Source organism: Coturnix japonica, chromosome 5 (assembly GCF_001577835.2).
Source record: "Coturnix japonica isolate 7356 chromosome 5, Coturnix japonica 2.1, whole genome shotgun sequence".
In the NCBI taxonomy this organism is placed as follows: Eukaryota; Metazoa; Chordata; class Aves; order Galliformes; family Phasianidae; genus Coturnix; species Coturnix japonica.
In genome coordinates this window covers 39662381-39675214 of record NC_029520.1, presented here as the reverse complement: position 1 = coordinate 39675214, position 12834 = coordinate 39662381, and the positions used below count along the sequence as shown (strand labels likewise).

The following is a 12834-nucleotide window of genomic DNA, read 5'->3' as shown; positions in this document are numbered from 1 at the left end:
GGTCCCATAGTTGTTTTCCAAAAGTGCATCTTTTAGGCTCTCAGGGCTTTCAGATTAGTACTACTTGAAGTCAGGTTTTATAGATGTCTTATAACTTGCACGAGCCTTTCTCACACACACTAGGAAAAACACATTCCTGTTAAAGTATCAGTACAAAAGAGAAAAGATTCTTCCTTTTTTACCAGTTGCCTGCATGTCAAATAAACCTCCTTGTTTTTTACTGCTTCTAATTTCATCTTTTCTGTTTTTTCCTGCTTCCTCTTGTTGGCACTGAGCAATCCTTGTCGTTCCTCTTTCTGCTGTAGCTCCATTTTAAAGACATGTAATAAGAGACTATTTAAATCTTTAATTAAAATCCTCTTGGCACTCCGAATACAACTGCTACATTATTTGGAAAAAAAAAAAAAGAAATTATAATAAATAAATAAAAAGGAAAGCAGCCCGGCTCTATTTACACAATTCAGGCCTGCAGAAGTGCTTCAGTATCTTCTGGGGAAAAAAAAAAAAAAAAAAAGAAAAAGAAAAAAACAAAAAACACAGCAACCTCCAAAGCAATCAGTAGAACTTTTTTTTTACCATGTTTCTTTCATATTCGTAAAATATGAAAAGTATGAAAGATCCTCCCTTCTATAGAATAACACATATACATATATGTACATATAATATATATATAAAGCTGAAGGAGAGCCTGAGCAGCCCAGTGCAATCTTTAGGACTTCTGCTGACAAGTATGGCAAGATGACAAGAAGCACTTTAGACCCAGGAAATGATTCAGAAGCTCCATGAGTGCAGTCTGGTCACTGCAAGCTGTTGGGAGAAGATCAGCACCTCAGAAGAATGCCTGAAACAGTCCCCATCTGAACAAGGAGATACTCACAGGAGTCTCCAACACTGGGAGCAATCCTGGTGAAATACATCTTGGAGTCAGTAAAGGAGCCATGAAACTCAACATCCTCCACCAAATGCAGGTGAACAGGCATGCAGGCCGTGTCCTCAGCAAATATAATTAGGAGAGGGGACAGAGTAGGGAACTGAAAACCAAACTTCTACTCTCAGGGCAGAACTTTATACACACACTTTTATATAAAAGCTGTGTGCCCCCATTTTTAAGGTAAAAGAGGGAATGTATGTAATAAAAGGGAATGCACAGGGGGTTTCATTCAGGTCAGGGTACAGGGTCAGGTGTTATCTTCTGAAGTTCATAAGTAGGCAACTAACATTCAGAGATGAGAAGCCACAGGACAAAATGAAGCAAAGAGGTGACACTTCTAATGAATGTGGGGCACAAATACAAGCATGACTAAAAGCACTGACTTCTATTACTTGTCTCTTAACAATATTGCACACGCACAATGTTATTGAAGTGCTGACTCAGCATGAAGAAAACTCCAGAATCCACCATAAGAAAAATCCAGAACATGAATGAATCTATGAAAAGGAAAACACAACTCCTGTGAGCTTTCATTGTCACACCTGGGATTACTTGGTCTCAGTTACAGCTCACTGGCTAAAGCAGGTCACTGTTTTGAATTATTAGAACTGCTTGCAGCATAAACAGTATTGCAAGAAGGAAAAAGTTACGTACCTTGAGTTGCACAAGTTCAAGTAGTTTAGGCATGCAGATCGGGTTTGGTTGGTAACGGCACGTCCCTTGGCCTTTGTGTCACCAGGCCCTTGGCCACCAGTGGTGCACACAAGGCAGCTGCCACCCTTTGGCTTACTGCACAGATGGTCAGAGGGTAACCCAAAGGCTGCAGGCTGTAGCTCTCTAGTTTGCACAACGCTGGTGTTTTGCTAGGCATTATTCCTTCTCCTTCTTTTTATTTTTGTCTGTAATGTCTCTCAATAGCAGGTGTTTCCCACAAGCAAATCTCACCCCCTGGGCCACAAGAAACACATCAGGGGGCAAATCTCCACTTACCCTGCACCAACACTGCATGCCTCCAGAACACGCTGCGGCTTCTTGCAGAGAGGAAGGATTCTAATTTTAACTTTTTTTTTCTCCAGAAAATGCAACTCAGTTCATGAAAATGGTAGAACTTCCTCCTTTGCATCACTGTTCACTCAGAAAAACCAAAAAGCATTGGGCACAAACTGAATATCCTCTTTCACTGTGAGGGTGGTCAAACAGAACGCATACACCATACACCAGCTTGACCAGTTACTTTCTTTAGGCTATAGGCTATCCCTTTACTACAAGACATATTTTTTGTCTTTTAGAGTTAAAATAAACAGCTTTTTATCAATACCGTGATACCGGCTGAGATGGGGACAGGGTTCTTTCTTAGAAAAGGAAACAAATTTCTTTTGATTTTGTTATTTACAGGAAGACAGATGAACATGAGATAACGAGACATTAATGATAAGTTCCTCACTTAATGCAACTGAAGTTAACGACTGTTGGTTTGTTTTTTTTTTTTAGTGTTTGAAAAAGCAAAGGAGGATGTGCTGCAAATACCCCATGATGCCAGCCCTACATATCAGTCGGGGGTAGCAGCATCCACCTATTTCAAGTGGGATTGAGGATGTCAAGGCATCTACCATGAATGACAAGCAACGATACAACATTCAAGCACCTCCCTGCCTTCTGGAGCCACTACTGTCACAGAGTTCCTAAGATAACCAAGTGCCTGTTGATGGCTATGACCTTACAGTCCCAAACTGCTGAGCACCTGGAGCCTACCAACTGCTGTACCCTTCAGGATAGAAGCGGCATTCACTGAAGTTCAAACCAAGGCTCAGATTTTGTTTTACTTCCCAGCCTAAGGAAGATTTTCTTTAGTGTATGCAACATGAAACAACTTCATCTCAGAATACTGAGAGTCTCAAAATTATCACCCAGACTGGTGGTTAGGGCATTCTGCTGAGACACAGAGATGCTGCTGCAAGATCTTGCTAAGAAAGAAACTGCTTTGATCTCTCAGACATTGCTACCTCCTGATTTCTGTGCAAAAGGGGCAGTACGTTATCACAGAACCATAGGACAGCTTGGGCTGGAAGGGACTTCAAGGGTCATCCAGTTCCAATTTCCCTGCCATGGGTAGGGCTGCGGATCTACTAGATGAGGATGCCCAGGGCCCCATCCAACTTGGCTTTATTATGCGGGAAGTGGAACACATCTAACTTGGAAAAACAAGTGGGTTTATGGAATAGTCTGCAACACACAGGGCCCTGTGTGGAACCAGGCGTTGGACTCAATGATCTTTGTAGGTCCTTTCCAATTCAGGATATTTTATGATTCATTTACTCTACACACATGGGCTCCTCCCAACAGGAAGCTGCCTTCGCTGATGGAAAGGCTTTGCCTCTATCTTTTTCAGGATCTGTCCAGTGCAGGTCACCTCCTAGTTGGGCAAGTGCTGGTAGCTGCCTTCTTAAACTTCTAATCTTTCCATTATATGGATAATCTGAGTGCTTAGTGCAGGATCACATTAAGCAAAAGACACATCAAAGTGAGCAGTTGCAGGCTGAGTAAAACCCTCTACAGAACAAACTTCAAATTTCTACAGTGAAATAAACATTATTTTTATTAGTATAGCTCTGTTTAGTTTCATATTTTCTCAACAAATGAATATAGGTCAGTTATATTTAGTTTCAAACTCCTGACTCAATGCAGTGATATCAAAAGCTGATACCTGGGTGAGAAATATTTTGTGTGAGACTTAATAAAAAGACAGCATCATCCTCTTAGATATTACAAACCTCTTTTCTTCCCTCTCAGAGACAAAACCCCACAATGATAAATCTTGCCAGTCCTGGTTCAAGTAAGCAGTCGATGCTATAGGTAATGCCTCAGTGATGCTTCAGCAGTACACCAAAGTGGTTGGATTTTCCTTACTCACTGCAAAAGAAATACATTTACAGCACAGTAGTAAACTAGTTTTCACCATGTGTATGAGAAAAAAATAATATAGAATTTACAGGAGAAATAAAAGATGGCTGCTCAAATAAAATCTTTGATTATAAATAGTACAAACATGAGAAGATAAAAGGAAAACAACAGCACTGATTCCTGAAGAAGTGTTTTTAGCTGACAGCTGTATGTTACTCAGCTGTAGAAATGGATGTAGCCACCAGAAGAACAGACTGAAAACCACAAAAAAGAATCCTCTCAGTTCCCTCAGCCTAGCAAGGTCCCAGATGGATTCATGCATTGGTTTTGAGGCACTGTAATAGGGCATGAAAGAAGATGTGGGCCTTCAGAAGGGGCCAAGAAGAGAGCCATGCTGTTGATCAGAGACATGTAAAACTCAGCCTTGCATTAGGACCAGCCACAATACAGTAAAGAAAAATAAATATGTGCTTGCAGAGCAGGCAGGAGAGAGATCCTGTGTGGTGCAGCCTTGGGGAAGTGATAAAATCACTGGTGTCCTGTAAGCATCCACAGAGTCCTGTCCGCCACAGGCTAAGTGCTGGGACATACAGCCAGCCTCACAGAACAGCCACACTTCTGAGAAGGTTAAGGAAGAGTGATGCCAATGATAAGACTGAAAATGCATGAGATTGATAGCACTGACAGGATTAAAAAGGAATGATGAAACCGATAAAACTGGGCAAACAACACGACTGATGAGACTGAGAGCAAAGCCAGGCCAAAAGAAGGCACAGGGAGGTAAACCTTCATAGTACTGACTATATACGATCTGAAGGAAAATGGTTCTCCGTGATATCATCTGCAGAAACACAGTGCTACATTGTAGGCAATGGGAATCGGCAAATCAGAGGAATTACTAGGAAGTGTGAGTGGCTAAGTGGTGCTTGTCCTTAAAGTAATTACAGCTAATGAGACCACAGAGACTCTGCTCCCCTTAGCAATCTCTGTATACAAGAAAAAATAAATATTAACACTCAGAACAACTGGCATCGATTATTACAGGTGAGAATTAACTGCATCACTGCAAAGTAGTTTTACAGTACTGTGGTTCTCTGGATTGGGAAAAGACAGAAGGGACACAAGGCTACAGCCTTTGTGCATATACACACACACAAAAACCATCCTCTGTGTTTGAAGAGGACAAGTCAAAAACATGGGAAATCACTAAGTAAAGTACACACTGGGAAGAAGTGTTTTCCTTGTGAAGGTGGTTATGCACTGAGCTTGATTCTTTGTGGGATCTCCAACATTACAAGTTTTGGTTTCTTCAAACACCTGTGAGAGTAACTGCAGAGTGGATGCCTCCCCTAGGAATGGAGGTGCAGCAGGGGAGATGTGGTCCCAGCCTGTTCCCCGGGATTCTATTGCAATAGCAAAGCTTAGGATCACCACCATACTTCAGTCATACACCACACAGACCTTGTAGGTGATGTCTCAGTGGCAAACACAGTTCTCAAGTACCGACTAAACAATACTATAAGTCATTTTAAAGCAGGAGCTCAGCTGAACGTGTAAGCACACTTCTGAGGTCATCTAGACTGAAGGTGTAAGGACTCAGAGCACCCACACCTGATACCCTGATGTAACACAAAGCCAGCGCGACTACACCATTCACCACCAAATTACCTCCCGTTGTAAGGAACCCGGCACCGGGGAAGGTAGAGCAGAGCCACGGGGCAGCGCCCAGCGGCAACAGCCGGCCGGGCCAACACTCACCCACCCTGCACAGGGTGAGGCGTCCCACCTGCCGCCAGGAAGAACAGCTGCCATTCCTCCCAGCGCTTCTCACGTGGAGGGAAACCGATGTGAGCTGGAAATACTATTAACAGGAGGCAGCGGTCCCACTTACCGCGGCGGTAACGGCGCAGCCCGCTGTCCGCACGCAGCCCGTCTGCCGACAGTCCCCGGGGGCTGCACCCAGCGCTGGGTGCCGGCACCTTCCACATCTTCGCGTTCCCCCACAGCGTCTCCCCGCCGCCCCTCGGGTCCCTTCGGCCCGACCCCGCTGGGTTCGCTGGCAGAGGATGGCGGCACACGCACCTGTTGGCTGCCACGAGCTGCGCTGCGCTCCGAGGAGAAGCGGCCGCCCGCCCCGTCCGACCCGGCTCCCCACGCGGACGGAAGAGGCCGCGCACCGTCCCCGCCGCGTTTACTCACCGATAGTAGAAACGACGGTGCCCACGAAGTAGAAAGCGCCGGTGAAGTCCCAGCGGGGCCGGATGTCATCGACGCGGATGCCGGCCACGCTCGCCTCCTCGTACTCGCGGAGGAAGTCGCGGAGCTCGGCGCGGCTGAGGTTGTGGCGGCGGGTGAAGTTCTGCAGCCGCTCCTCCCAGCGCTGCTTGGCCCGCCGCTCGCCGGGCAGCTCGATGGCCGAGAAGACGGCGGCTCCGCACAGCATGTACAGCGCGATCAGCACGGCCAGCAGCAGGAACCGCGCGTTGTCCGCGTTCAGTCGCCCCGCGCCCGAGCAGCAGCAGCCGCCGCACGCCATCCTCCGCCCCGCGGCACCGCGCCGCTACGTCGGGGCCCTCCCGCCGCCGGGCATCGCGGCGCCGCCCGCACCTCGCAGCCCCTCGGCGCCGTATGGGCCGCGGCGAGTTTCATATCCCCTTCGTTCCCCCGCCCCGAGCGCGTCGGAGAGGGGCGCAGGGACACCGCCAAGCGCCTCCTGCCCGCCCGCCGATGCCTGCCGGGGGGGATGCAGGGGGGCAGGGGCACCGCGCTCGCTTCGGTCCCGGAGCTTCGCGAGCCGCGTCTGAGGGAATGTCCCTCCGGCCGACGCCTCCCCGCGCAGCGCCGGCACCTGTGGCGGCCTCCGGCCCGCAGGGGGGCGGCCTCCCACCCCGCCGTCGCGTGGCTGAGGGCGCGGGCAGCTGCGGTGGGTCCGTGGATGTGAGCGTGCCAGCGGGCGCTGCGTGCTGCTGCACCTCGGGGCTGCACGGGAACACCAAGCCGGTATCCTCGTGCCGAGAGCACGAAACACAGTACAGCGCGTGGCCGAAAGAGGGCGGCTCTGCCCTTACAGCTTCTTCCCTCAGCACTGTCTGCGCTCTCCTGCCTTCGAAGGAGCTGTGCGTGGAACACAGGCGAGGATCTTCAACTCCAGCACAGCTCGAAGTTATGTTATTATCGGTGTCAGAGCACTCACGATCAATAGAAATAGCCACAGTATGCATGTACTTTATTTTAGAAAGCAGATTGGTGAGATAATAATACAGCATGTCATTCTTTGCCCCCCTTTTCCCACTAATGACATTGCAGCACAAGCGCGATAGGAGCTCAGATAGGAGTGGTTACACAACTCCCTTAACAACAGGCAGTGGCACACCCAGTGTGAGCTGCCATCCGGCTCAGGGTGTGTTTGCAGCTTGGGCCCGAGCCCTGGTTTTTGAGAGGAGCCACACCAACAGCTCCTCCTTCCCCCGTGCTACATTTGTCTTACACCTCAGCACCACCAGCACGGCCTCATTGTGTTTACCGGTGCAGGCTTTTAGAGATGGAAACAATTGGTGGAGTGAGGTTTAGTACAATTGTAACTTGTAGCAGGAAAAACAAACAAAAAACCCCCAATACCCCAATACCCAATTACTTGGTCTGCTGATAAAGTTACATAATAAGCCTCGGACAGAGACTTGGTTTCTGTATCTCGCTGAAAGTGTCAATATTTTTTAATTAAAGTGCAGACTCTTATGTTATTCTACAGAGAATTATAACACTGTAATAGCATACACACACATTATATAGGTTATAAAAGAAAGTGCCAAACAAATCACCTCGGCTTCCCTCTTCCCAACTCCAAAAGAACAGCCAGAACTTCACAGAGCTGGATGCTGCTTTAAGAACCATTCGTAAAATAAAGGAGCCAGAGTTATTACACAAGTATTGAAAAGAAAAAGGCAATTTAAAAGAAATTAAGGCTACCAGTCAACATATATAATGCCCAGAGATCATGTAAAAATCATCAAAGATGTTCCCAGATTGCTCCTGGAACCACGTACAGTAGTGGTTTGCATGTTAAGGAAGAAACCTCTTCATACAAATAACTTTTGTATAGTCAGAACAGTCAGAGCATTAGTAGAATCGCTTTTGATAAATGAAGAAGCAGAAGAATATATTAATATATTAAAGGAGGGGGAAAAAAGCCAAGGGGATAAAATCTGTACATTAAAATGGGAAATGATTTCTCTGATTTTACTCATCTCCTTTTAACACTTTCTGGACTGTCATTGTGTTTTCTGTTTTTGCCCTTCAGTCACAATTGGTCAGAATAAAAGGAATTCTACTGTAAGAGAAGTAATGGTGTGACTAACGTCACCTTTTGCCTAAAATTCTGACAGTTCAGGTCTACAACTGGAAAATCTCATCGATTTCTTTGATGCAAATAGGATTAGGTAGCATCTAGTGTTACAAAGAACAGTAACAGTACCCAGTCAAATTCAGTTACATGCGTCAGACACTGTTTTAGGTTGGGCTAATTTGCTTTCTCCTTTGCTTCATTCATAGCATCACCTCCTGAATATTAGCACCCCAGTTTTCTTCAGGCAATTCTGAAATCCAATCTTCTAGATAAAACTGATTATTTGCAGTTCAGCTGCTTACCGGATTCAAGAGAAACTGAAATGAAAACAACAAAATTGTGGGGAAAAATATGTGAAACAAACAAATAAGGTGATAGAAAAAGTGGGATTTTAAAGCACTCTGCCAAAAAGGAATTTTAAGAGCACTTAAGAATTGTTCAAGTCTGTTCCCATTGATCAGTATCTAATGTCCACTTCCAATATATCACCAAGCCCAGATGTGTTTGGGTTGCATAGGACTGGCTGCAAAAGCACACGACCACCTCAGCACTTCAGTTTCATCAGAACAAGTTTTACCTACTGTTCTGGGAGAGTGAAAGTTAAAATCAAACCACATGCATATCTGTGTCAACCAAGCTCAAACTCTACTTGGAACATTAATTAACATCAAACCATGTACTGTTAAGCAAACCAACAGGCTTTACAATTTCCACAAGCCCACCACCCAGCAGTGCCTCAGTCAGCAGACTTTAACTGTGCTCTCTCCCTCCTGCCCCCCCTGCTACCTCCTTCAAGCTGGTTGCTACATGCAAGGCCTTGCTCATACAATGAGGTGCAATAGACCTTGCTGTTGGCTCAGGGCTGCTAACAATTAAGGAATCACAAGACACAGGTAAATGGTTGCTTTGGATAACAGCCATGCAGTACAAAGATTTCATGGGTTTTCTAGCAGAACGGATCACTTTGTTTCCGTTGAAGGGCTTCGGAATGATCTTCTGACAGTGGATTAGATGAGCCTTGGAAAGCAGAAGTTAAATCATGCCAAGTTCCTAGAGACCTAAAATTCCAGCTGGAATTGAACCAGGAATGCTTCAGAGCCCATCCAACTATTATATGCCTCAGATAAATTCAGATGAAGCATTAGTAAATTGCAACATTATTCATGATGAATAAACGTCTATTAATTGTCAGGCTACCTTCTACAAGTCAAAGTTTTTTTCAAGCTTGTTTTTTTCTATTCAGATCTTTCATTCTCACAGAACTAACAGTGATAGCAAAGCAGAAGCACTTTATAGCATTTCTTGTTAGCCATACACCTTTGTAAAGACACACCTTACTTTAAGATAACTCTTGAATGAAGCAGACAGACATTAGGCAAACACTGGGGAGTCACACACTCCCACTGTAGCCCACACCACCCTGGAGAGCGATACTACAAAATGAAAGCGACAACAGTGGAACTGCTCCTTAGTCAGATCATTTAAAAGCAAGAGGGAATAATGAATGAAATAGTGTGTAATGAAGTATGATTTCAGGGCTGCAGGAGCAGTTGTGTATACATCCCTTAACATATTTAAGTCTACTTTTGAGCACCCAAGCTTGCCCAAATTAGTATTTCTGACCATACTTGGGTCTGCAAGTGAAGAAAAACAAAAAGATCCCACAAGATTAGGAAACAATTGATGCGACATGCTGCAAGAAGGTAAACCAAGGAATAGAGCTTGCGCTAGAAGTGATGGTTACCAAAGCAAGTGTATACTCTTAGAAGATGGGACAAAAGACAGAAGAAAGGATATATAAACAAGGTTGACTTTATTTAACACAATTTTTTTTCCTAGAGGTGTTGAGGCCAACTGGTAGACTCCCCAGACAGTAACATGTAAGTCCATTACTGCTAAAAATACTTGAGAGAATCTCTGAGAACAGCCTGTACTTTTTTTCAGTCTTGAAAAGTATACTGGAAATGGAAGTAATGAGAAAGTATACAAAAAAGTTACTTAAAAAGATGCAGTTACAAGTTCATTTATTGTTACCAATTCTCTACGAATCTCTCCATTATTAACATTCCAGAACTTAGCCTTTTTAACAGGCATTACAGCCTTAAGATAGAAATAAGCAGTCTTGCATCAGTCCTGCAGGCTCAGTGTCAATAAGTGAAACATCACAACACACAGGAATCATTCATGATGGAACCCACATATTTCCATGCGTATCAGGGGCACTAGTGTGAGGAATATTCCAAATCCACGGTTGATCTGCAAACCAAAAGAAGAAACATGCTTGTGACAAGTTCACTTACTAACTGTAAAATTCTGACCTGCCTCTTCATCTCTTCTTTTTGGAAGACAGAAGAGATACAACTTCCCAAGCAAATTTTCAACTTACCTTTTTTATTTCTTTTTTAAAGGAGGTAAAGATTTAAATTTTGATACCTAAGAATAAGCCTTCACTAAGAATAAACCTTCATGAACTCTAAAACATTCAGGATTACACCTCACTTTTTTAAGCATTACAACTAGAGATGAACAACAAGTTTGCAGCAGCCTGTTCCCACTCTCCACTTCTCCAAAATACTGGAGCTACTCCAAATCTTGGGAAGGAAAAATTCAGGAAGGAAAAGAAGCAAAGCAGCAGGAAGGAGCCAATCCCCAGCTCTGCAGCCCACTCTAGGCTCTTCATCCTCTTACGTACGTATTGCAGAAAAGCCACTCATCTCTGCTGAGGTCAGGTTCTACTTCTCTCATTCTACTTCTCTCAGGCTACTCCTACTAAAATAGAGGAATCTCCTCTTTCCTTTCAGATTGACGCTTTTCCTCAAATAATCTTACATAATCCTAGTTTGTTTTTCTTAGAAATCTCATATTTTATGTATGAAACTACTGGTGAAACAAATTATAATATAGTTACTTTTAACATCAAGTAAGATTTAATCATTTTTTTAAATCACTTGATAGGAGCAATAGCAGCAAGAGAAAGACAATGACCATGTACAAATGCCGTATGACCCTATTTTCTCACTGATGTGTATATATATATATATATATATATCTCACAAGCTTTTGGAAGTTTTCAGTTCCAAGCTTTTTAAAGTTAAATCCACTGATTTTCTAGAAGAAAACAAGAAACATCAACTATTCCCTATTCATAGCCTCACTATGCATTTTGCAAATGTGCTCAAAACACTCACCTTTCATCACTCTGAAATCAAGTCTTTTACTTCTGCTACATTAGTTGTCTCAACTGCACCTTACTGGAATTACTATCTAAGCTGATGCAACTGTTCCTTGGATCCTTTATAAGCAGCAGAACTCTGACACTACAGCCAGTTCACAGTAAAACACACATTTTGAGTCAGTGCTATAGGATATGAAATGATGAGCTGGCAATGGTACAACAAAATCATTTTGCTGTTGCACGTTTTAACATACAAGACTTTACAAATACAGTTTATCGTGTAGGTCAATAGCATGTACACAAGCCAATCTTAAAACTTCATGTTCTCAGGCATATGACAGATGGCAGCACAGTATGTACAGCCAAACCCAGAAAGTCTGTGAATTAAAGGAACATACAATGGAATAATGTATAAAAATACAATTAAAGCATCTTTGTTATTCTCTTTCGAGAGTTTGAAAAAGTCTTTTGCACTGCAAATAGAGATCTGGATGAGTTCTTCCTTGTTCATTTCTCAACACAGAACGGATACTTAGATCCTCTTTCACAACATTTCACAGGATCTCCAGTTGGAAAAAAAAAATTAGTTTTGAAGAAATCAGCGGTCACATAAAGAGGAAGGTGATTCTACTGTTAAGGTTTTCAAACTCTTCTAACTGACATCTACATACATGTTTTAGTAACAGCAAATTGAATCCCTTTTACAGAAAATGCCAATTTATTTCAGCCTCTCTTTTCTGTCCCTCTTTCTTTGGTTGTTTCTGATGGGAACAGGACATGATATTTAATAAACAACTTATCTTGTCCTTTCAGTTCCTCTCAACAAATAAAACTGTACCTAAGAGGTCTCAGGAAGGGAAAAAGGGCAGACCAGGCATAGATGTTGGATATACTTCTAATATTTCCAAACAATAGAATTCTGGATGCCAGGACTCTGAGCAATCAATGAGGAAAACAAAACAAGCAACTCTCACTCCAACAAGTCTTACAAAGTTGCAGAAAACAGAGATGAAGTTCTGAATTTATGCCTGAATGGATGAACTCTTCGGGCTGAGTTGACTTCCTGAGGCTCTCAAGGCAATTTGGTTATTAAATCTTAGTTGTACACAAGACAGTCTTTGGTCAGTTCACTCAATGATTCCCATACTAACTGATCATTATATGGGAAACAAAATGCAATGATGGTGAGCAGTAGCTTTTGCCAGGAGTTTGTTATATTAATGGAGTAGACGATATACATCAACTCAAACGTTGATGAAGAAAAGACAATAGCCACAGTCAGACTGTAGGTTTATCTGTCAACTGTACTAAGCTGCCTCCAGATTGAAAGCTCTTTTCCTTTATCATCAGTAATGTTTTCATCACAACCACTATGAATTCATACTTGCACAGGAGGGAAGATAAGAAACTGGATGCATCAGATAATCAAGTTGCATCAAAACATCCGTAGTACTAAGCAGCTCTAAGATTTCAGTTTAATTAATC

The 12834-nt window shown here is 43.6% G+C and overlaps 2 protein-coding genes across 5 annotated transcripts in view; both read right to left on the bottom strand.

The window, feature by feature from the left end:
* The window catches only part of KCNK13 (potassium two pore domain channel subfamily K member 13), a 53358-nt gene extending 43495 nt beyond the window's left edge, over window positions 1-9863 (bottom strand). Inside the window, exon 1 of the mRNA XM_015865410.2 lies at window positions 6032-9863. Coding sequence (XP_015720896.1) covers window positions 6032-6368 — 337 coding nt within the window. The 5' untranslated portion in view covers window positions 6369-9863. The remainder of the gene's footprint in view (window positions 1-6031) is intronic.
* Window positions 9864-9970: 107 nt separating this feature from the next.
* TDP1 (tyrosyl-DNA phosphodiesterase 1) overlaps window positions 9971-12834 on the bottom strand; it is a 29549-nt gene continuing 26685 nt past the window's right edge. For all 4 annotated transcript variants that reach the window (XM_015865371.2, XM_032444820.1, XM_015865372.2 and 1 more), the window contains one exon: window positions 9971-10430. In XM_015865371.2, the coding sequence (XP_015720857.1) occupies window positions 10357-10430 (74 nt within the window). In that variant the 3' untranslated portion in view covers window positions 9971-10356. The remainder of the gene's footprint in view (window positions 10431-12834) is intronic.